Source organism: Hydra vulgaris, chromosome 09 (assembly GCF_038396675.1).
Source record: "Hydra vulgaris chromosome 09, alternate assembly HydraT2T_AEP".
In the NCBI taxonomy this organism is placed as follows: domain Eukaryota; kingdom Metazoa; phylum Cnidaria; class Hydrozoa; order Anthoathecata; family Hydridae; genus Hydra; species Hydra vulgaris.
The window spans coordinates 11474210-11501124 of NC_088928.1; the positions used below are offsets into that span (position 1 = coordinate 11474210).

The 26915-nt window shown below is 30.2% G+C and overlaps 1 protein-coding gene across 1 annotated transcript; it reads right to left on the reverse strand.

Annotated features, from left to right (window-relative positions):
- Positions 1-211: 211 nt before the first annotated feature.
- LOC100208417 (3-galactosyl-N-acetylglucosaminide 4-alpha-L-fucosyltransferase FUT3) lies at positions 212-26915 on the reverse strand. The gene is made up of 2 exons (XM_065804724.1): positions 26673-26915; positions 212-1389 (listed from the first exon to the last, which is right to left on the reverse strand). Exons 1-2 carry the CDS (start codon positions 26842-26844, stop codon positions 398-400), a joined length of 1164 nt encoding a protein of 387 aa, XP_065660796.1. The 5' UTR covers positions 26845-26915; the 3' UTR covers positions 212-397.

Sequence of the window (26915 nt, forward strand, 5' to 3'; positions counted from 1 at the left end):
AAATTTCTTTGAGTTACGCTTTTGACCAAATATTTTAAGTTTGTATCAAAATATCTCATTATTAAAATTTATAAAATTTTCGATATTTTAACATATTAAACGGATTAAATTTAGAATCGCCCATATAAACGATCAAACAAACAAACAAAAATTTAATATTGGCCACCCTACATCCCATTGTGCACTTCTTTAAAATAATTGAAGAAAAGAGTTAAACCAACAGTTTTCTTTTTTTTTTAATATTAAAGTGCTAAATTTTAAAATCTAAACTAAATATTACTTGACATTTAATTGTAGCATTTCTTTTTTTTAAACCATATTAAAAGAAGGTTTTTTAATGTGTTTAAAACACTAAAACGAGGCTTTAAATGTATTTAATTTTGAATAATAAACTTAATTAACTTTTGTTTATCCAAATGTTGAACTTTTCTTGTGGCCGAATACATTTCTCTACATTCATTGTCTTTAATAAAGGATTTGTTCGAAAATTAATACCATTTCTTAATTTATCACAAAGCATGCAAAAAAAACTAGAGCTATCTAACTGCCAACGTTTTTTCCACTTAAAAAATGAGTTGTATTTTGTAGAATTTGAACTTACATCTAAAATATAATTAGCCAAGGTTTTAGGAGAATCAAAACTCATAGCATCGATATATGAGCCTGGAATTGCTAATCTTGGATCAGAATAGTTGGATCCTCCTAGAACTATAGGTATTACGTCATAATCAAGTCCAGTATTCCAGTACTTTTCTGTGATATAACCGTCACATAAAAAATTCTCGGCAGAAAAATAAAACTTAAAATCGCGTAGGTCTTCATAACAAGGTCTTCCTCGACATTTTGATGAAAAAAGTTTTGGAAATCTTCCCGCACACCCACCTGAAACCTCTATATCAACACCATATGATACTAACTTTAGTGCAAGTTTGTTTCTAGCATCACCGTTACAATTACTCACGGCCCAAGCAACCATTCTTGTTTTGTTTAAAAAATAGTCTTTGTTAAAGCTTTCATCAACTTCTAACCGTTTTTTATGATATCTGTAAGGGAACGGTATATCAGTATCGACTCCATATGTTGCGGAAGCATTAAAATACTTGTCTATATCATTAACACCTGGATTATTGTATATAGACTCCATTGTAAAATAAATCCATAGTTGGTCTTTTCCTCTCAGGTTATTAAGGTGTATCAACTCTTGCATGGATGGCATGTTGCGCGAGTGAAACATTACCACATCACTACTCTTAAATTGTTCCTTATTATTTGTTACTTGGAAGCTAGAAGTGTTGAAACCGCATTCAGATGAAGGGTAGATAGGAAACGGATCGCCAAAAAAAGTTGTGTATGTCAGTATAAGAAGTTTTCGGCTTTGAATTGATAAACCTTTAAAACAAAACAAAAAAACTTAAACAAACAAAATTAAAAAAAACTAAACATTCAAAAATATGTAATATATTAACAGTATTCACTAGAAAAGGGTAAAGCAAGATGAAGACCGCCTGTGCATTTGTTCAAGCTAGGTAGAATAGCCATGTTTCATTCCTTTATTATAATATTAATAAAACTTTGATGTTTTAAAATGTTTCCAAATCGTTGTGATTTTAATTGATTTTATATTTCTCGTATTAATTGAATAATATTTAATTAATTATGCGAAAGTATTAATTTTGTTAACAAATCGTTTAACGGTATTCTAAAAAGAGAAAAACTGATACACAAAATGAATTTTATTTCTAATTAATTTGCAAATCTTTAGGCAAGATAAAAAACCTCTTATTAATTGGTTAAAAAAAACAATGAGGATTTTTTTAATTCTTAGTTGATGAAATATTTGAATATGATCTTTGATATACTATTATGTGTATAACTATTATATGTACTTTAGGAAAACAATTAATGACTCAGAGTAAACAAAATATTCATAATGGCAAAACCTGGTGATCCTTTGCAAATTTTAAACTTATTTCTTATTCTAAAACGATTTTTGTTATATTAACTTAAAAGTTTACTTAAAGTTTAAAAACAGAACAAAAAAAAAAGTTAAAAAAAAAGTTTAAACAATAGTATAAGTTTCGAATGCTGATTTTCGATACAATTTTTATTGCATAGCTCAACAATTAAAACTTGTTTTACTTCTTCGTTAGTAGCAAAATCAAGTGTTCTTTATTTTCATGATTTATAAAACTTAACTTTGAGTTAATGTTGAGTTAAATCTGAGGTTGTGTCATTTTGTCTAATTAATAATTTGCTAAAATTTGTTAAAAGATTTTAATAGAAACTTTGACGGTTTGATTAATTTTACCATAATAAAATTGTTGTTTTTTAAACTGTTCCATTTCATTTGTCCTCAATACGTTGGTGCATATAATACACTGGTTCTCAATAGGTACTGTATTTTTTATATTTTGTTAATTTCCGTGGGAATTAATTAACTGAAAATAAATGAACAATTCATTGATTCTTAATAAATAGTTATCAGTCTTTACCCACGTCTTTACCCATGTCTAGCCCAGGCAGCCGCTGCGGGGCCAGGGCGTTAAGAGAGGCCAGCTAGCTAGATCAAATTTTGTTTTAATTAATTAAAAAATTTTTTTTTAAATGAATTATGAAAATTAAATATAGAAAGTAACAATTTACTCTTTGTATTGCTTTTTTAAATCGTGAATCTATTAACAAAAAACAAAAAAAAACAAATTATTTTCTTGAATACATGTTGGAAAAAGAAAATATTCAGACAGACTAGAATGTTGGATAATCCGTTATGGAATCCGTGGTTCTTTAGAGTTACTAGCTGAATACAACCCGTTTCTAGATAAAGATAAAAACATAAACCAAATAAAAAGAATCGCTTTCTAACTATAGGCTTACATTTAGTTGAGTTAAGCGAGCTACTTGGCGTTGATCAACTCACTTCTGTTGTTCGGTATATAACACCCAATGAAAAACAAGTGGGCAGATGATATGTTTAATCTTGTCCAAAAGACATTAGAGATGCACGGCATCAACATTATTGATTGCGGTGGGCAATCGTGCGACAATGCGTGCAACATGTTGGGGCTCTAAACTGGGTTTCAAGATTTTAAGGTTTCAACCGTTTCAAGAAGCTACATCCACTACCTGATTATGTTCCAAGAATTCTTACAATCTGGCTAATATTAAAGCAGCTGAACCTTTTGCGATAATATGCTTGTTGTTAATGGACTGTTACGAATGAAGTTTAAAAGAGTTGATTTATCAACTACTTACTTAAAAGTAGCTTTTTACCTTTTTCAGAGATGTTGTTGAAAGTATCCTGGATAAAGATTTTTATTTTTTTTAATTCTAAATTAAAAAAGTCATTGGAATATAATCCTCATCAAGGTTTCCTTTTCGCTTGTTAACAGTCACGATTACACCATATAATCAGCCAACTACACCAGGAAAAATATACTTTTATAAAGTTCATCTTCAGGTAGATAGTGATATGAAGCAATCCTTGATCATCTTAAAAACCAGTGTTCCTAACATGTGCTCACCTGAACAATATACTGCAAAATATATGTTACGTGCAATTTAATGGAAAACCTTTGCTTAGGATTAGAAATTCCAGATGACATGAATTTTGAGTACAATGATGAAGATGATATACACGATGTTTAGGCTGAATTAACACAAGTCAACCAATTTGACTTGGCATTGTACAAAGAACACTAATTGCTTTTAAGTCGAAATTGTTGTTAAGTTAAATCTTTTATGTTTTATATATGACTTGTTTAGGCATTATGCAAACTCCAAACTTGTTCATGCGTATGTCAAATTAGCATACAAATTATTAATTATTTGTATTTAAAAAAACGCTATTTTCGTGATATTTATGATTGAAAAAAATGAAAGTTTTTATGGTTTTTGTTAATTATACGTTAAACAATTGTCAATATTCATCTGCCCTTTATAACCATTTTGTAGATCAATACTGAACTCCTCTCTCTCTCTTTTTTTACTTAAAATTTTTATAATATTTTTTACTAAATAAACATTGAATAAAAAATATTTAGTTTTTATCGCAGAGTTTCATAAAAGTATTACTGTCATTTTATCAAAGCTGTAAAATATTAATTAGTAATAATCCCTAATTTAAATTTTTTAGAATATATATAAATTATAGAAAGTTTATTTTATAAAATTACGAAAACTTTGTTAATTAAAAAAAAAAATCAACTTGATTGTTTTTTTTTTTTGCGTAAGTTTTTTGTATTGGTAAGTATTGGTAAATACCAAATAGGTTACGAAAGTTACGAAAATAACGCTGAACGTAGGGTTTCCGTAACCATAGTTGAACAGCGCAAGTGTTACGAAAGTTTGGTGAATACACACCCCATGCGCAAAGTTTAATAAAATTGGTAAGAAAGGAGGCGCGAACTTCTACTGAAATGCTCTTCTTGATATCAAAAACTAATATTAAATAAAAAATAAAAAAATATTATTGAATTAAAAAAAAAAAAGTTGGTTCATAATAATAATAAAGATTTTTTTTCAGAATGGGAGGGGCGCATAGGAGGGTGAGGGTTAAGAGGCCACAACCTTTATTTCACTAGGGGCCGGAATAAGCTAAAAACAGGCCTGATAGTTATCGTTCATATTTTTGTTAAATTTGTTTTCAAAATTTGTTAGTGTAAGATTCTTAAAATAATAATACAGTATCATCTATTGAAATATATTTATCTCGTGTACATTCATTATTTTCATGTCCCTTATTAGCGGTTTTGTATGATTGAAATTTTTTTTTCTGTATATGATTCAGCTACCATGTTTTTGCATGCTGAACATTTTTTTTTTTAACAAAGCAATGAATTAAGCTGATTTAGATAAGTTTTAGATTTTGATTGTTCATGTATGGTCTAATACAATCGGTCAAACCGACTGAATTAGATCTTTAATTTACTTCGACCTTTTTTATTCCCCACTTTAAATTCATTTCGCTTAAAAGACAAGTAAATAAACGCGGCGGAGGATATTCATATATGCGAATGAAAATATTGTTTATTAAGTTAGGAATGATTTAAGTGCTTCTGATGGCGATAAAAAAAATTTGACTATTAAAATAATAAACAATCAATCAAAAAACATTATTTTAGGCTGTTGCTATCGACGACACGACGGCGTTAAAAGAACTTGAGGATTTTTTTTTAACAAAATATTTTTAAAAAAGGTAATACCTTTTTAAAAAATATTTTATCAAAGAAAGCAAAATGAACTTTATCATTGAGAACCTAAATATGAAAAATTACAAAAGTTACACAAGAAGATACATTTTGAGGGCCCCTAAAAATCGGAGGCCATAGGCTGGAGCCTGCCTTGCTGATGCGTTACGGCCGCACTGATAGATTTGCTCATTTTTGATTCAATTAATTTATATGAGGAAGTCAAGATAGGTTTTTCCCAATAACAATTGGTAAAAACTTTTTAGATTCTTTTTTTTAAACTTTTTTATGAGTTATTATCAGATCAGGTAATTTAAGAGGTAAATTTTCTTTTCTCTTTTTTTAATGAAGTTATATTTATTGAGTTTTGTTTACATTAATTGACTGCTTGTTTGCTTTATACTCGTTGTTAACCATTTTTTTAGCTCTATATTTATATCTACATATAACTGAAATATATATATATATATATATATATATATATATATATATATATATATATATATATATATATATATATATGTATATATATATATATATATATATATATAAATATGCGTCAGATCAGATTATCCTGCTACTGATAACATGTAAACCAGTACAACCTGCTTCATGTCCTGCTGCCTTGTAGAATGATACGCTTTTTTAGACAAAGGCTAGGAAAAGTTAATTTCGACTTAAAACATCCCCTGCTTTGAAATCTTTCGTCTTCCTGCTGATAAATGTGCTTTCTACATAACTTCTTGGATTCAGGCTGACATGGAATCTTTCATTCCTCTCGACAATTCTAAGTCAAGCCTCACTCTTCTCTTTCGTTTTTCTTACATTGTGCTGCGGCAATTTCCAATCGAAACCATTACTTCCATATCTATTAGCAACTATATAACAACTGTCAAACAGGTTGATCACTCCAGCTTCTGTATAACTCCAGCTTCTGTATCTAAAGTGATTTCCTGCTTACCCGTTACAATATACCCGTTGAAGTCTTTCAGAAGTATCCTCCGGAGCTGTTGCATATACTTTCAAAACTATTTAACAAGTGCTTATCGGAGTCTTGTTTTCCGGAATGCTGCAAAACGGCATCTGTTATCCTTATTTTCAAAAATTCTGTAAAGCGATTTGACTCGTCTAACTACCGTCCCATTAGTCTTCTTACTATCATATGCTAGGTTTTTGAATCTTTAATTAACAACTGACAGTAATAACCGGTAGATTTAATCGTGCATTAGATAGAGGTGGAGAGGTTAAAGGTATCGCTCTTGAAATTTTAAAAGCTTTTAATTAAGTTTGGCATGCTGGTCCTTGCCATAAGCTTTCTTCTTACGGTGTATCTGGTAACATCTTTAAGATTATTGAGTCCTCCCTTTCCAATCATAGTATAAAAATTGTCCTCGATAGACAGCACTCTTCTTTATATCCTGTAACATCAGGGGTTCCTCACGGTTCTATTCTTGGCCCTATACTCTTTTTTTATTTACATTAACGATCTTCCAGATATTCTCACATCTAAGGTCGCATTGGTTGCTAATGATAGTAGCATTTATACTTGTCTTGATAAAGAGGCAACACTCTCTGATTGCTTGGAGGGGGCATTTGAGCTTAAAAAGGATCTTACTTCTGCTACACTTATACTACTCATCAATTCCAAATCTATAACAACAAACAATAGCTACTTTTGGTTGAATCGTCGAATCAGAGATACATTAGTACTTAACTTTTCTACTACTTATATATATGTAAAATTTACACCTAAACAAATATACATAAACATATAAACATGCTTGTACATATATACCCCCACAGACATACATGCATATATACATACAATATTACACGAACATAACCCTCTTTCTCCCCACCCTCACACACACACACATATATATATATATACATATATTTAACATATATATATATATACATAACATGTATATATATATATATATATATATATATATATATATATATATATATATATATATATATATATTTATATATATATATAAATTATAAATTATGTTAGTGCATTCAACAAATAGAGTGCTCAATGTTCTAAAAGAACAGAGCAATAACAAATTAGTAAAAACACTTATCTAATTTTTGATTACTTCAACACTGTGTTTCACCATCAGTAGGTTCATCAGGAAGAATGTCTAAACATAAAAAAAATTTCAAATTATAGAAATATTATTTCACAGGAAAAACAATTCCCAACTTCCTGTGAAAAAATATTTCTATAATTTGAAAATTTTTTTATGCTTAGACATTCTTCCTGATGAACCTACTGATGGTGAAACACAGTGTTAAAGTAATCAAAAATTAGATAAGTGTTTTTACTATTTTATATATATATATATATATATATATATATATATATATATATATATATATATATATATATATATATATATATATATATATATATATATATATATATATATATATATATATATATATATATATATATGATTTTTTGACGAGATTAGATAAAAATAACTACATGATTTTTTAACGAAAAAAACAATGTATTTTTTACCTGATGATTGGTAAACGCATGAAACTTTTAGTAGTAAAAATTATGTAGTTATTTTTATTTAATCTTGTCAAAATATCAATTATATAGCTCTGATATCATTCATCGAGCACTCTTGCTGAATATATGCTCACAGTAAAATTAAACTTACTTTAATTTTGCTGTGAGCATATATTCTTATATATATATATATATATATATATATATATATATATATATATATATATATATATATATATATATATATATATATATATCACCCCATTTTTTTTATATAACTTATATAAATCTCTCTATATAACAATGAAAAGGCGAAACGGTTTTTTTAATTTACCGAGTACCATCCTGTTACTTTTTTTTCTCTACTTCGAGTACTGTATATATATATATATCTATCTGTATATATAACTATATACAGTACATACATTAACTATCTTATTGCCTATTTTGCTAGGGAGTGCCACTACATCGACTGAGGGCTTGGCATAGAGCGGCAATGTGTGTGTGTGTCTATATATATATATATATATATATATATATATATATATATATATATATATATATATATATATATATATATATATATATATATATATACATATATATATATATATATATATATATATATATATATATATATATATATATATATATATATATATATATTTCAGAAAAGCAGCTTGCATTGTAAAAAAAATTAGGAGTGGCGCCTAAATACTGTTGTTTAATGTAAAAATTAAATTTCTTCACCACTATTTAGCAGAAATTGTTTTGTTTCCCTGCGTGCGCTAGAAGCGCTAATTTTGAAACGTATCTTAAAAAAGTGTTTACATTGCGGTAAAGTGGGACAAAAAAAATGAAATATTTATGTCCCACTTCTTCCCGTCACCACTTGATTATTTTGATTGGTGAAAGCTCTTAAATATTTTTATGTCGATAACGTGATTTTATGATTTTATCAGCTTCTATTTAATAATTTGTGTTTAAAATGCTGTATTAAATTTATTTATCCCACTTCTACTCTCACTTGTCCCACTTTACCCCAATAGTACAATTTCTCAACCCGCAAAAATTTATATACTTAGTTATAACTGGCTGGAATCCTTAGGGGATTGAATCGGTGCCAAAAAAGTTTATTCGTAAAAACTTGTTTGGTTCAGTTTATACATCAGATAAAAAAAACATTGCCCTAAAAAAAAAATTTACGTGTCCAACTTTTCCCCACTCCGCCTTTCAAAATCAAATGTTTAAATTTATTATTGTACACAAAATTTAAAGTCAAAATTTTATCTACAGTGTGATCCAATAAATCTTGCAGTTCCATAATTTTTGCATATGTGTTCGTAATTTCTATTGCTAAAGATGGTGGATAGCAGGTCTGTTTAAAATCTTTCAATTTGTAATATTGTGGGAATAAGGAACAGTTTTTTTTGTCTGTCAACTTCCTCAAGTATAAATATTGTGATTTAGTTAAATCAAAATCAACAAAGACGCTGTCATACGTCAGCAAAACGTTTGTGTTTTCCATAAAACTCAAGATACAGATATTTTTTTTTTTGGCAATCCTGAATGTTTCCGCTTTGTTTCTGTTTCTTCTCCTATTGAACGTAATGCCTGAAAATATGCATTAAAGATGTACTCGAATCCAATTTCCTTCTCTGAAAAAGCTCTATAAGACATGGGCCTTCTACGTTTTTTAAATGATGTATATATCGCGGGGGGTGGGGGGTGGGGGGTTTATGTTATTGCGTTTTCCGATTTCGGTAAAAATACTATATTCAGAATCTAACCAATTACTGTTGCCAGATAAAAAAAGATTCCATTTTCCGTGACGCCTTAGCCCATTGTTTATTAAACGACAGAATATCACTAACGATGAAACACAACCTATCCTGAGAAACTTGATAATTTTCTTTTATAATTATTGATAGTGTCTCAATTGACCTTTCTCCATCAATAAAGGAAAGTTATAGTTACGTTTCAAACACTTAGAGTTGTCATTTTAAAAAGCAACCAAAGTATTTAATTTCTACTGTAAATTTGTTGTAGTGATATAAATTTTTCAACTCTTTATATATTATTTTTTAAATAATGCAGTGCTTAAAAATTGCTGATAACATTTTTTCTACAAAATGCAAAAATAATAGAATGCATGTCCATCAAAAATAATTCTCAATAATAATTGACAAAAAAACATAGACATAGCTATTGTTATAAACAGAAATAGCCTGAAACCACGATAAGAAGCGGTTTTCTGTTTTCTGACTTCTATCACTTTTTTATCTATAATTTTGGAAACTGCAGGTATCCGCTGCTGATTTTTAATAAATCATTTTTATAGACACCTGAGCAACAAATCAATTATAAAAATGAATCGTGGGGAAGCGTGGGTGACTGCTATAAAATATGGTGAACATTTTTTATTTTCTAGCTCATTTTATAGTTCAATTAACTATTAGTAAACAAAGCCATATAATTAAAGATATGCATTTTTTCTAAAATTTCCATAACATGATGCTTCTTAAAATGTACAACACTTTATACTTATTCATATAAAGTTTTATAGAAAATGACTTGTAAAGTGTTGAAGCAAATAAGGGTGGAATGCAAGAAGCGAACTTGAGTCAAGTTCGACTTGAACTTTACTTTGTAACACTAGCGGCAGTGTATTTTTTGTGGGGACAACCCATACTCTGCCGCTGTTGGTTATAATGTAAACTTCAAGTCGAAATTGACTCAATTTCGCTTCTAGCATTACATCCTTAGTTTCAATTGATTTTTTACAAAAATATGAAACACTAGGGCTTCAAAAATTATCTTTTTACATAAAATTTGATGAAATTCCTACCTTATAGTTAAAAATTAACTATTAAACTATAAAAAAAAATCGAAATATAATTTCAGTAGTGAAATTTCAATTTCACTACTGAAATTATATTTTTATAAATTTTACTACAAAAACCGTAATTAAAATTAGTCGACTAACATTTTAGTCTAACTAAAATTACTCGACTAACTTCTTAGTCTATGTTGCAAAATATAGAGTGGCAATTTTATAATAATAATAATTATTATTATTACCAAAAACCAGTTATTAATAATACTCCGATTCTTGTCTTCCTATGTCATTAATCAGTTACACTTTCGTGAACGAAAAAAAACGAGAGCGAAAATTAAAGGCTTTCGTTAACTATCGTTAACGAGGTTAAGAACAAAAACTGAATAAAAACAATAATTTCTATTTTTCGATCGGAATGAAAACAGAAATTGAGTTATTACATAATTTTCGTTCATATGGAACGAAAAATAATTTTGTTCTAATTTGAAAAAATTGAATTATTAGAGATATACTTATTATAATATGTCACTCGCGTAAAATTCGCATATATTATTTGTACTGTGTAAAAACTAAATAAAAATTATTATGGAACAAAAATATTATTCACCTTTATTTGAAATTAATCGGAAGTATAAAGATTTTCTAAACTTAGATGTCTTTGTCATTAATTTATTATTTTAAATTTCAATGAAAAGCTGTTTAGAATCTTTTAGCGTTTTTTCAATTTATAACAAATTACGAAACATTTTAATTGAAATCAATTTTTTTAGAAATCGGCCATGCCATATTATTTAAAGGTATGTTTTATATAGAATTTGTTTCGGATTTCCTTTAAATAACACCTTGTTTCATTAATAATGATAAAGAGATAATGCGTAATTTAATTTAGATCTACACAAATAAAAGCACAGATATTTAATTAAAGTTTTTAATTGGTTTCAACGTGATTTAATTGGTTTCAAAAGCGTGCAAAAGCGTATGGGGGAGGGGGGAGGGGAGGGTTCAATTTAAAAGTACGTACTTCGATTTTCTAATTTATCACAATTAACCAGCTAATCAATAGAAAAGTTAAAATTCTGACTAAAGATCCTAGTTTGCCAACATAAAAAGATGTATAGTAAAGGCAGTAGAGTTTCCATCTATGCACACACATGCATCGGCGCCCGCAGGTTTTTTTGATGTTCCAGATAGGACACTTTCACACATTGTGCAAACTCCAAACTTAAGTATGGGTATACCTATGCCAAATGAGGAGGCCTTGCAAAAAATTGGGATAGCGGAAGCCTAGGAATAAAAAGGCCCTAAAACGCTTGCCCCTCTGCTCAAACGTGACGGCACTAATGTAGTAAAATTTTCAACTTTACTATCTAAAAATAAACTTAAATTTATTGACAGATTTTAAATTTCGTAGAAAAATTTTGTAAATAGCAAAATTTATGACCATGCAAATTTAAAAAAAAAAAAAAAAAATGTAAATGTAAATTGGTGTAAATTTTGCATGGTCATAACTTTTGTTATTGTAAAGGGGTGGCATTTGTGCCCATGCACACATGGCACAAATGCCACCCCTTTATAGTTTATCTTTATTTGATTCGTCATTAAAACAAAAAAAAACTCAATCGAACTCCGGTATTCGCATTCGATGTCCTTAATATTAACCTCTCGGCCAAGCCAACACATAGTACTTTGTAGATTAACTTTATTAAAGTTAATATTTATATATATATTTGAAGATGTTTTTTAAATTGGTATCCTTTTTTTTTCGATAAACTTTTTTATTGAAAAAAAAAGTTAGGGGGTGGGGTGGGGTTGAAAACGTATGTACTTTAAGGGGCTGGGGACTTAAAAGTACGAATGGTAATATGGGGAAGGAGAGGGGGTTTAATTTCAAAATTTTTGGTTTACGTACTTTGTGGACGACCCCTAATTAGGGGTCATAGTGCTGGAAAGTTTGACACTAATTGACAATGGGGAGGGGGTGTTGAGGCCAAAATGATGTCAATTTAAATTATATTTTTAGTTTTAATGAGCAGATTTTAACGGTATTTACATCTTCTAAATGGTGTAGAAATGATGTTTTGTTTGAGGGAAAATTAATATTAAATGCGGGGAATTTGATATTATATTTTATTAAATTATTTATAATATAATATTATAAATTAATATAATAAGTTTCCCAGAGACATTAAACAAATAACAACTACTAACTTAAAATAAAAATTACTATCGTTTTATTAATATATTACCATTTGACTGCGAATCAAATTATGATAGAAATATTAACTCTTTGTATATAAAATTCACAATCGTTATTCGCTCCCTAGCGGATTATAAAATGTGGTTCAAAGTAAACTCATAAAAGTAAACTTAATAATTTATCATTTTTTGAAATTAAATTGTCGTTATTTCAAATACGAAACTCTAATTGCTGTCTAGTTGATTGTAAAACTTGATGCAATGCAAACACATAAAGTATTGAAAATTCGAAACGCTAATTTCTCCCAAGCGGGTCGAAGAAACTCTTTTAAAAAGCTTGCGCTAATAATGAGCAAAATCATTATTCTGATGTAAACAATACTAATAAATCAATATTAAAATATGGATAAAACCGCATTACTTAACTTATTGATGGTCTCGTATGGAAATACTCATCCAGATAAAAAAAGAAGCTAATATCCAGAAAGAAGTCCATAGTATATGGAATTCATTAAAAGAAGAGAAACTGGTGCATAAAGATCTTGAATCAAGAGTAATGTATTTAATCAATTTGTTTAATGAAAAGGCAATGAAGTTCAAGAGCAAGCAATTATCATTTTGGGCCAATACTCCAAAACAGTCTACCCCCACGTATACTCCACTTGAATTTGACAAGAATCCCTCACAGTTTGTTGAGCCCACCAATGAGCGATCTGTTATTGATGATCAACAAAGTGCATTAACTTTGAGTTTGTTGACCACGAAAAATCAAAAAATGCAAGAACAGTGGCTCAAGATTGACTCAATTCTGAGATTGAAGCTTTAAATTGTGAAGTTACTGGACTGAAGACAAGAAAGAGAAGTGGATTCATTGCTGAAAAAGAAAAAGAAGAAACTAGCTCATCTATGTAAAGAACTAGCCAAAAAAAAGTATGATCAAGCTCAACAGAAGAAAACCAGACAACTGAAAAAAGCTAGAATGGAGGAAATCTGCTTGGAGCATCCAGAAGTCAAAGAAAAACTAAAAATCAGAAAGAAACCTGGTCGACCGTCATTAGAAGTAGATCAACCTCTTCTTTTGAAGGCGATCATGGATATTACTCTCCATGGTTTGTCCGCTGATGAAAGACGTCGGTCAGGGGTTCTTCGGGTAATGATAGCTTAGCTATGTTTGTCAATATTGTATTTGTTAGAATTTTACTCTTAATTAGTATTTTCCCTATTGTAAATATCCTTGAAATGTAAACAACTAATTTCAAGATTTGATTTGAATATAATTTACGAAATAAATCCCGTTTTCTGTAAAAAAGTTAATTATATCCAAATATATTTCTTTATCATTTAGAGCATTAAAACTCTCGACGAATTGACATCCGAGATGAACAAAATTGGATTTGCAATCAGCAAGAGCGCCCTCTATACTCGTCTACTTCCGAGAAGTTACGGAACATTAGAAGGCAAAAGACACGTCAAAACAGTCCCTGTTAGATTGATCAGTCCTCAGAATGAATCTCATTTAAAACATATTGACGGACTCTTTTGCAGTTCAACTATAAAATATGTGGAAGAAGTTTGTTCTATTTTAGGGCCAGATGAAGTGTGTTTCATTAGCCAAGACGACAAGGCTAGAGTGCGAATTAAAATCACAGCAGCCAAAAAACAGGCGCCGTTGTTGATGCATTTGGAGTACCGGGTAACTCTCCCTGACCACGACTGGGTCGTGGCTGCTAAACACAAGCTTATACCATCTGTATACACTGGAATTCCAATCAAAAAAGATGGTCTCGGAAAAACAGATGCTGTTACTTATTCTGGACCTACCTATATTGCTGTTCGATCAGGAAAACACGCATCCTCGACCGCCTTCGCTCATGAATTAGACTTTCAGCGGCTCTTGGATATCAAAGAATTCGACTCTATTGCCAGAGATCCTCAATTTAATATGGTTAAGCCTATCGTTGTGTTTAGCGTCGATGGAGGACCTGACGAAAATCCCAGATATCAGAAAGTAATTGAAATTGGGATTCACCATGTCTTGAAGAATAACCTTGAGGCTCTTTTCATCATGACGAACGCTCTAGGCCGCAGTGCATTCAACAGAGCTGAGCGACGAATGGCACCTCTAAGTAAAGAATTATCTGGGGTGATTCTTCCTCACGAACATTACGGAACTTATCTTGATTCTCAAGGTAATTACATTGACAAAAGTTAATTTGTAAAAATAATAATATAATTTTTAACCTATAATAACCAACATATCTTTTTAAATCAGGCAGGACAATAGATGAAAATTTAGAAAAACAGAACTTTGGTTTTGCTGGACAGGCTTTGGCTGATATTTGGTCTGATCTACAAATTGACGGTTATCCAACCATTGCAGAGTATATTGATCCAGACAAATCAGAGCTAGAGTCAAGAAGCCTTTTATTACAAGATCAACGATTGCCGATTATCTTCGTACAAGTCAATATTTTACTCAAATTGTAAAATGTGAAAATCGTTCTTGTTGTCGGACTATTAGAAGCTCTTACTTTACTCTAATTAGAGCAAGATTTCTTCCGCCACCTGTCCCTGTCAACCAAACGAGAGACGGGCTCAAAGCAGTAGATGTCTCAGAAGGAGCAAAAGAATTGTTTCCATCATCCGTCTTTATTCTCATCGCATCAAACATTGAAAGAATTCTTCCTCGTACTGCCAAAGGATTTCCAATTTTGCCTTATGATGCGTTTTGTCCATCAACTCAGTCTAGCCTAGCTGATAGAATCTGTAATAAGTGCAATATCTACTTTGCCTCTCAAGCTATGTTGACAAAGCACGCTTCTATCCATTCTGCTGCTATAACACTCCCTCTAATCAAAAGGGTCCAACCAGTTCGTATCGCTGCCAAGCGTCAGACAGAATTTTTGGCAGTCATCGCTTTGCAGAAGAGTTCGGAAACTGCTGAATGGTTAGATGAAAATGAAGTTGACGCAACGAATTTGATTGTACCTCAAGAATACGATATCCTTTTAGAGCGCGGAGAGCATTGACTACCTATTGTTTCAATCGATGATCACTTTAACAACCCATGGGAAGGTTATATTAAAGGTATATAATACTATTTGCTTAGTTGATTATTTAATGAGATATCGTCAATTATATAATATAATTTGATGAGATCTACTATTATATAAATGTATAATTTAGTCAGAAAAAAATTAATGGTTTTTAAGCATTTTTATTGTCTTTTAGGGGGGGGGGGGGGAGTACACAAAAACTGACATCATATATAACGGGGGGTTGGCCAAAAATTGACAGAGTTTAACAAAGGGGGGACGGGGAGTCGAAAAATGAGAAAAAACACTGACATTATTCATGGATGACCCCTTAGAAAATAATGGTTTCCTTTTATATACTAAATTAAGGACTGACGAATATTCGTTAAAATTCGGATTACGAAGTTTACTTAAAGGCGAACTTGACTTTAACTTCGAATTCAGTGCCGAATTTGAAATAGAAATTCAGCTTTCAGTTAAACAAAATTTAATTTAACTTTCAGTTAAATTCGAAAATTGTTTTTTAATTTTTATTGAAAAATAACTTTTTTTGAATTTTAATATTTGCTATTTTTTTATATCTTTTTTTTTTCAGAAAAATAATAATCACTATTCATCACTTATTAAATCTTACTTATCGCTTTCAAAAAATCCTCAAAGTAACAAAAAGGGAAATATTTAACATAATATTCTTCACGATCTTTTTCCTTATTAAAATTGACTTTTGAAATTCTCAATTTTTGTTAATTTATAAAAATTTTGATTGCAAACTTAAATAATGCTTATATAATGTGTCCAGGCCTGTTGTATACAAAACTAGTGTTTATATATGTGCATATTATCAATCAAAATTTTGATAATTTAAGAAACATTAACTTTAACTAGATTTCAATTTTAAACAAAATTTTATTAATAAGTGATCAGAAGGAGCAATAACTAAACTTTCATTTAGTTGATTTGCCGTTTCTTTTTCCATCCCCAAAAAGCAGCATTTGTGATTGATTTTATATTTCAGTTTAATTTGAAAAAAACCAAATTAAATATCGGAAATCATGCCTCCAGAAAGTTTAATCTGTGAGCATTTCCTCAAGAATACATCAGTAAACTTTAAATCAACTTGAAAGATTTGCGGAGATATACTAAGCACACCTCAAAACTCAACATCTAGTCTTCACGTTTACATAAAAAGTAAGCACAAAGACATTAACAAAAGGTTTGAGGAGAAAAAAAGAGAGTTGCTGCAGAAGAGCTTGCTAGTACAACAAAAAGATCCAAAAGTGGTTTTGGTCTTTCCATTCAATCATAAATTACAAAATTCATAGTACAAAAAAAAGCTTATGCGGACAATGATACACAACAAGTCAGATTCGACTTCAATCTGACAGCTATGTTTTGCAGAACCAACACTCCATTCAATATTGTCTCCACTGCAGGTTTTGTTGATTTCATCAACTCAATTAACTCTAGGCTTACTGTTAAAGAATCTGCCAGAACTTTATGAAAAAGTTAAGAAATGTGTCATTGCTTACTTTGCTATAGATATTTCAACACTAACTGGTGTATCATTCACTACTATGTGGACAAGCAGAAACAATGGTGCTTTCAGTGCATTAACTTGCCATTACATTTCACAAGAATTTGAACTAAAACCATTCCTTATTAGATAAAAGACACACAGTGGTAGCAATTGCCATTCAGTTGTATGCCTTGATTGACACCCTCAATCTGCTTCCAAAGGAACAAACACACAGGTAATTGCTTAAAATTTCAACTATCACATTTTATTTAACTTCGTATTAACTTTTTCATGAAGGGCTACCGCGAGCTGTCACACTGCCTGGGACAGTAACAGTGATCGGCGCCCTTATTTATTATAAATTTCCCTATATTATAGTTGAGAGACCTTTTTTTTTTAGGTACCTTTACTTCATTTGGCGCCACATGGATATCTACCGCCCGGGACAAACTCTGGCTACACTAACTCAGGATGATCTTAGCTTCAAATTGAAATCTAAAAACACTTCTGACTTTCAAGCACTACTAGAAAAATATCGTTTATCATCATTAGTAGCAAAAGAAACTAATGTTTTTTAGTGGTGGAAGAACATGGTACCACAATATTCAAAGCTGGCATCTGTTGTCAGAAAAATCTATTCCATTCCAGTTTCATCAGCTTCTTCTTTTCTGCAGATGGACAAGTTGTCACTTGAACCCAAACAACTTTTAACAGCAACAATGTAGAAAAACTTGTCTACATTACACAGAATTATCCTGGAGTGCAAAAAAAAAAAAAAAAAAAATTAAAACTGTAAGATAAAGTTCAAGGCTTTAATTCGTATTATTTTCTGCAATTCACTAAAAATCAATCTATTTGAATTCTTTAAATATTAACAAATGTTAATTTGGCTAATGTATGATAAGTTAAGCTAATGCAAGATTATGCATAATAACGCAGTCGTGTCTCAGTGGTTAGAGTTCTGGCTCAGATCCCAGAGGTCCAAGGTTCGAGACCGACTCTAATAATAAACGACATTGATAAGAAAGAAGGCGTTAACTTCCAAGTTAATGCTCCTCCACGGTGCTCTGCGGTAAAACCGTTAGGACTTCTGTTAGCACCTTAATAACTACAAAAAAAAAAAAAAAAAAAAAAAGTTTGTCAAAATCCAACATAAAAGCCCAAATTTCTTTTTCATTTAAATGTGCTTTTTAAATCCAATTACGACTCTCAGTTATATTCGGTTAAAAGATCCAAATTCGTCTTCCAGTTAAATTTGGTGTATATATATGATCTAAATTCGTCTTTCAGTTAAATTTGGGTCTTAAAAAGTTGTTAAAAAAATATCTTCACACATGAAGAAACCGCGCGAAATTTTAGTGCTAAAATAATAAAATTAATTTTTTCATAAAGAAAAATATGTTAGCTAAAACATTTCTTTTCATTTCTTTTTTATTTTTGTTTGAAAAACAATGCATAGAAACATTTAGTTTTGACTTTATTTAAAGATGCCATTTTTGAGTAATATAAGCATGCTCAAATTACGCAGTGTTTTTCATTGAAATTACCTAGTTTAAAGTCCTACAATAGCAGTGACTTTAATTGCTTTTTGAATAAAAACAAAATTTTAATATTTTAACAATAATAAATTATTTCTGCAATTTAAATTCAAAAAATTTGAAATTTTATTGTTCAAAGGTTTGAGTTAATAAAATTGAAAAAATAACAAATCAATTTTTTTTTTGTGTGTGTGGAAAACATAGTATTGTTTCAACAATACTATGTTTCAGTGGCTTAAAATTTTATCTTTTAATTGTAAGTTTTGCTAATAACGTATCATTATATTCCAAAAATTAGTTCTAATTGTCAATTTGGTGCTTTTTTAATTAATTAACGTTATTTTTTTGAGCTAAATTAAAGTGCTCATATTACCAAGTGGTCTTGGTAATATAAGCTCTTTTGCTACTTTTTTAAAAGCTCTGTGTTTTTAAGAAAAAATTTCGGGTACCTCAATATCTAATTGGATCATATGCAGGAATCCAAAAAAAAATTTTATTTGCACAAATTTTGTATCGAGCATAATTAGTTTTGAAAATATTCGAATTTTTGTTTAAAGTCCTCTTATTACCTTCATCTACATTAAATATATAAAACTTTCAGTGCATGAACAAAATGTTTTAGAGTTTGGCATAAAAATCAACATGTGCTTCTGATATTGTATTGTATTTCAACAACATTTTTATGTACACCTGCTACTAGTGCACCAAGTGACCTCTTTTTTTTCTGACGCATTCAAAAACTTGTGTGCAAAACGTAACAGGGTAACAGCCAATTTGCACACTGTTTATAAAGAGAGGCAACAATTGCAAAAACAGTTGTCTTTGACATAGCGACAAATAAAATAATCAAATTTAGTTTAATGCGTTACTATGATAATTTGACTGAGCCATAAGAATCATTATTAAGATAGTAACAAAATTGTATTCAAACGCCTTGATTAAGCGGCCTCGAGTGTGGCAGTTTTATGTTATATATTATTCTTTATATATATTATTATATATTATTCTTCATCTTGTTTTAGCAGACCAACTTTAGCTACACGGAAATATTAGTTGACTAATATTAGCAAACTAAAAATTTAGTCGATTAATTTTAGTCAGACTAAAAAGTTAGCCGACTTATTTTAGTTAGACTAAAAAGTTAGTCAACTAATTTTATTTAGACTAAAAAGTTGGTCAAATAATTTTAGTTAGAATAAAAAGTTGGTCGACTAATTTTAGTTAGACTAAAATGTTATTCAACTAATTTTAGTTAGATAAAAACTAACCTTAACTCTCATCTCTAACTATTTTTCACAGTGCGATGGTCCTAACAAGCAGCAGATGATCTGAAAAAAAAAAGTCCGTATTCGTTTTTTTTTATAGAAGTGTACAATTTTACAATAAGAATTTATATAGTATTGAGCATTATTCGTTAACTCAAAACAAAGATTTTCTTTGATCCCTCCAAGGGATCAAGGAAAAACTTTATTTTGAGTATATATATATATATATATATATATATATATATATATATATATATCACACACACACACACACACACACACACACACACACACACACACACACACACACACACACACACACACACACACACACACACACACACACACACACACACACACACACACACACACACACACACACACACACATATAATAAATATGGAAGCGTATAAAGTTTTAACTTTTTTTAAAAAACCGCAATAATAATGACTAGAAAGTTTTTCTAATTAATAGTATTTTTGTTTTTGTTTATTAAAAACATATTTTTTTAAAATTCACTAAGCAAAGCTACATCGACTATCTTATGGCCTGCTGCTATAAGGGAGTGCCGCTATATCGACTGAGGGTTTGGTTTGGGCAAGCAATCTATAATTAAATACAAAAACTTTACTTAAGTTTTAAATTTTTTCTGGTCTGGTTTATTAGCGTTCTCTTTGAAACTCTAATTTTCTAATTGGAAGAAACTAATCGACTACAATGCAAAACTATATAGGTTTTTTTTTCTAATCTGTTAAAAAAAAATCAATTTAGTTTTAAAAATCTATATTCATAGCTAAAGTAGTTATAAATAGGTAATATATACGGTTAATTCCCGTTAATAGTTAATTGGTTCCTTGGAGGTTCCAGTTAATGGCAATATACTTTACATTATATATATATATATATATATATATATATATATATATATATATATATATATATATATATATATATATATATATATATATATATATATATATGTATATATATACATATAGTGCCGAGTAGCACAAAACTGGAGGCGTTAGAACAAAGTTAAAAATAATTTTTTTTAAATGTAAAAATTGGGCTTAAAAATTTTTGGGATTGTACGTGCATTTGTACAATCCCAACTCGTATTCATAATTCGTATTAATAAATGTAAATATTCACTAATGCTCATTTTCTTGATCACTATAAAAAGTTATGAGATAAATATTTTATTAGTTATTTAGGTGATCTGTGCGAAGTCCTTACGCTCTTATCATGTGCGAAGTCCTTACGCTCTTATTACTTAAAACCGCGGATTAGCATTTAACCAAGAAGTTTACTCCTCCTTTCTAACCAATGACGCTTTAATGGGCAGGCCTAGCTTTGAACCACGGATATTCCGTTTTGAAGCTAGAACTCTAGCGTTACAGGACGATTGCATAAAAGCTGGCATTTATTATTTCTTTGAATATATCATATTAGGCCCGTAGGAACAAAAATACTTCTGGGTAGGTCAAATAGTAGTAAGTAAAAATTTTTTTCAAAGGAACTTTATCCGAAAATACGGATAACAAGTTAGGTCTTTTCTAACTTTTTTTTTTTTTTATATATTAATTTGCAATCGTTTGCTTTTTTCTATTAACTAATTTTAAATTTATTTAAAAATTATTGGGAGGGCGAGTGGGCAAATGCCCCTGCTGACCCCCGGTTGCTACGGGCCAGTATATATATATATATATATATATATATATATATATATATATATATATATATATATATATATATATATATATATATATATATTAGGGTGATTCAGATTGTAATAGAAAAAAAAAGTTCACAAAAAGCATTCTCCTCAAGGTTGCCTGTGTTCCTTTATCACTTAGGATCATGTGTACCAAAAATTAGACTAAAAGAAGCAATTTTAGGGGTTGCCATGTTTTATAAGATGAATTAACCATTGGTAAAAATTTGTAATTCTCTAAAATTTTGCAAATTTGTTTTTTTATTTTAGATATATTTATAACAATATATTTTGAATAGAAATTAATATGGCAACCACTAGATCTTCTGCTGTGGTGTGGCTTGTTGGTAAACCTACACAAACTCTGTCAACTGCCAGACTTCCTTCAAGAGGGGATGTTCTTCGGAGGTTGCTCTTCCATCATATAGAAGAGAAACAAGAAATGAAAAAAAGTATTCAGGCAACAATTGAAGCAGTTCTTGTTATATGGTAGAAAGGAAGAATTCCAACTCAAAGAATTGACAATGCAGCACAAGTGGTTCAACGAAAAAGAAGATGAAAGTTCTAACAAATAATGTTGTATCGTCTCTTGATCGTGTTAATATTTCTGATTGCTGTGCACTCTTCGTGGTCGGAACAGCTGCTCAGGCTCTTGGTCACTCTCTAAAAGATTTATCATTGTCGTACAGCACAATCAGCAGAGAAAGGCGATCTGTTCGTGAAGCGCTGACTACAGCTGACAAGGTTGATTTCTCTCCTGATGATCCACTTCTTCTGCATTGGGATGGAAAGCTCTTACCTGATATCACTGAAGGTCAAAAAAAAGTGGATAGAATTGTCATCCTTGTGACTGGTGGTTGTGTGGAAAAATTGCTGGGCGTTCCAAAGATTGATTGAGGTACAGGTGAGCAACAGGCTGATGCTTACATGAAGGCTCTTAAAGATTGGGAATTTGTTCAGGGATTGATTTTTGACACTACTTCATCCAACACTGGGTTTAACATTAGTGCCAGCACAATAATAGAGCAGAATCTTGACCATAATCTTATATGGATAGCATGCACACACCATGTCTTTGAAGTCATGCTTTCTATCATTTTCATGACTGAATTTGGAAGCAGTGGAGGACCTGAAGTTGGAATTTTTAACCATTTCCAAAAGCAATGGCCAGCAATCAACAAGGAGGTGTTCACTATAGGGATGAAGAATTGTATAACTGTGATTTTTTTCTCAAACTCCGTGAAGAAATGGTTGTGTATTATGGTAAAGCAATTAAAGGTCAACAACCCAGGGATGATTACTTAGAACTCTTGAATTTGTGCCTTATTTTTCTTGGAGGATCAACTGCAACACTAGAGTTGAATGTAAAGTTTCGGGCACCAGGTGCAACACACAATGCACATGGCAAAAGCTATATATTGTATGAAGATATATTTGTTTCAGGATCAATTTGTTATTACTGCAAAGGATAAGAAAGGAATAACAGACATAAGTCTTTTTGTGGCATTTATATACGGACAGTTTTGGAATGAAGCTCCGTTAGCTGAACGAGCACCATTCAATGATCCAAGCTTCTTCAATAAATTCAAAAATATCCAAATTGTACAATTGCAATTAATGCAGCAAAAGCTTTTCATCGCCATCTGTGGTATTTTTCTGAACATCTAATAGGATTGGCTTTCTTTGATTCCTGTGTCGACAACAACACCTAGAGAGACATGGCAAACAACCTGAAACAACAGCCAAAACAGAAATCTCTCAAAAGACTTGATACTGCCACATTCAATTGTCACAGTACATTGTCTTCCTTCGCTACACAACGCACCGCAGAACTTTTCGATCTAATTTTGAAGAATGGCAAAGAAAAACCTGAATTATTTTTAATGAAAGAATCTTCAGAGTGGAAAATGGATTCAACATATCTTGAAATGAAGCACAAGGTTTGTCAAATGAAGGTCGTCAACAATTGCGCGGAGTGAGGCATAGCACTTATAACATCCTTCAACAAAAGCATTACGAAAGATAAAAACCAGAAGCAGTATCTTCTTCGATTGGTTGATCTTCACCGGAAGGAATTTCCAGTTGCATCAAAGTCTACCCTGATGAAGATGACTGTTGAATGATGAAAACGATTGATCTATTATTGCCTAGTGTAATTACATAGTAGTACAGTACTATATTATTGTTTGTTTAACATCAAACATCCACAATATACCACATAATAATAAGTAATTGATAATAAATAATTAAAAAGTAAATTTTTTTTTTTACTTTTTTAATCTCATTCCAAAATGTAACAAAACATGGCAACCCCTAAATATCATCCGATTTGATTCAAATTTTGGAAAATAATTACTATTGTCATATAGAACAAGGGCAAGCTTGAGGACAACTAAAGTTTTGAACCTAAAAATTTTGCATCACCCTAATATATATATATATATATATATATATATATATATATATATATATATATATATATATATATATATATATATATATATATATATTTTTTTTTTTTTCTTGAAGTATATTACGTATTATAATTATTTATGAATATTTTACATTTCTTTCTTTGCTTCTATAGTTATGATAATTACAAAAACTTATAAAGGATATCAATTTAAGAAATCAATATTGTTATACAATATGCCTTTAAAAATGTTTTTCGTATGTCTTTTTTTGATAAAGTTATTTATGATATCATCAAAATCGATGTTGAAAGTAAAAATTAATTAAATCAGAAAACCTTTGTTTATAGTCATCATTTTCAGTAACTTTTGGGGTCCCACAAAATTTTATCCCTGGTCCTTTGTTTTTTCTTATCTACATTAATGATCTTCCTGAAAATCTTATATCTAAAGTGGCTCTAATGCAGAGGACTGCTGACATCTCAACTTAATACTATTTCTTAACAAAAAGTTAACTTTTTTGATCACTTATCATGGTCTTTGTTCGAACAAGCTGTCATCTTTACTTCTATCAACCAAAACTCATTCTCACTTGACTCGTCATCCTCGCTTGGCTCGTCATCCTCGCTTCACTCTTGATTCTCGCTTCACTCGTACAAAGCAGCCTTTTACTCTACCTGATGAAAAACATTCATCGAGTTTTTTTCTCGAATATTAATGTTTTGGAACTCTCTCCTTACTTCATTTTTTCTTATCTTTGTTTTCTTATCTTTGTTTTCTTAACTTTTTTTCTTATCTTTGTTTTCTTAACTTTTTTTCTTATCTTTGTTTTCTTAACTTATTCTTTTCTTAAGACGTGAGTATAGAGCAGCCGTGGCGCAGTGGTTAGAGTTCTGGCTCAGAACCCAGAGGTCCGAGGTTCGACGGCGGCTCCAGCTCAATAAGCGACATTGGTAAGGAAGGAGGCGTGAACTTGTAGTTAAATGCTCTTCCGCAGTGCTCCGTGATAAGGCCGTAAGGACTTCTGGGAGTACCTAAATAGCCTAAAAAAAAAACAAAAACTTATACAACCTAAAACGCTTTAAGTCTATTGTCAACTGTTTCCTTGCTCTTAAATACTTCTCTGTTTTTTAGTAACTACCAGACTATTAGTGGTTGCTTGCAGTCTTGTTGAGAGTGAATTATATAAAATAATCTCAAGCAGGTAATATCACTTGCAGGGCAATCCCATTAGAGGAATACTCCTATATACACGATTTCACGTAGTAACATCTGTATTATCAATTGCTGGCAAGATTGGGTTTGCTTTGTTTTCAAATTCAATAAGAATGTCTCCCTTTATTCCAAACATACTGTACTATAAATATTATAATAATAGAGGCATCCAGGCGAATATTTTGACATCAATTTTTTCTGACTGAAAAAGTTTGCTTGTTGATCGAAAACTATTTAAAATATTGCTCCAATACGAGTATGAAGACAAATTCATAAGTACCTATCTTATTTGAAATACATTTAGCTTCCTGCCTATTTTTTAAGAGGAATCTTAAGCAAACTCATTTAATGGTGTCAAAATTACATTTAAAGAATTGAGAATTGCTTTGATGGCATTCGTGTGAGCATCAAACGCGTTAGAGCACTGTTTTGTTTCCTATGTTTTATTTTAAGATATCTCACCGATGCGCCAAGTTAAAAAACGTATAAAGTAGATTCACGATAGAAAAAAAATTAACTGCAAATAAGTAGCACTGTACAGCAGTTTGTCAAATTAAGTTTAACAAATGCGTTGCCTATGGTATTTATATTAGATTTGATAGTTTGCATCCCTCGGTTTTCTTCAAACATATTTGCGGCGTTATCGTACACTGAACTTTACAACTATTACCATTTAAATAACGAATCTCGCCTAAAAAGTTTTAAAACCTGTTCTGCATCGAGGTGACGTTTCATAGTTAAAAAGTTAAAATATTTTTGACTGGCTTACCGTCCTTACGTTTAACGTATCGATAAAAATGTTATTTAATGTAAGTAATATCTGTAGTTGAATCGACGGAAACACTAAAATAGCAGAATTCTAGTATTACCATGTAAGGAAATATTTCAATTACTTTTAAATACAATAATAAAGTTGAATCCCAGTAATATTATTATTGCTTTACATATCAATAAGTACAAAACTTGTTAAAGACATATAAAATACGTATTAACGGTTTTTTTTTTGACACCTTAAACACGTCTTGTGCCCACTGGAATCAATCCGTATGCGTTTTAATTTACAGAATTGAAATGCGTGGCGATTTATACTGTTATAGATTGCCGTTTCAGTCTTATATATAAGTATCTCTTGTATAGAAATATATTTTTTCAATGAGTATTTTATTTTATTCTAAATGTAAAAAGCAAAGTTAAAATAAATTAAACATAAAAATCAATTTTATTCACCTGACTCAATGTTTTCATATGTGTTGAATGTAATATTTAAGCCTTGGTTAAAGATACGGTAATAACTTGGAATTTTGTAACTGTTTTTGAACGACGAATTTTGTATAAATATCAAATACGTAATCAAAAAACTACAAAAAAATAAAAATAATTTCCATTGAAAGATCTCCATTTTGTTCTAGCTTTACATGTTTTACTGCTCGTATATAATTTTCTTACATAATCAGTTAAATTTCACTGAAC

What these genes read in the sequence shown, in the direction of transcription:
- LOC100208417 (XM_065804724.1), bottom strand. Translation starts at nt 26,844, where the DNA reads ATGGAGATCTTTCAATGGAAATTATTTTTATTTTTTTGTAGTTTTTTG. An exon ending in ATATGAAAACATTGAGTCAG is followed by an intron (nt 1,390 to 26,672) that starts GTGAATAAAATT and finishes TTTGTTTTAAAG; the next exon opens with GTTTATCAATTCAAAGCCGA.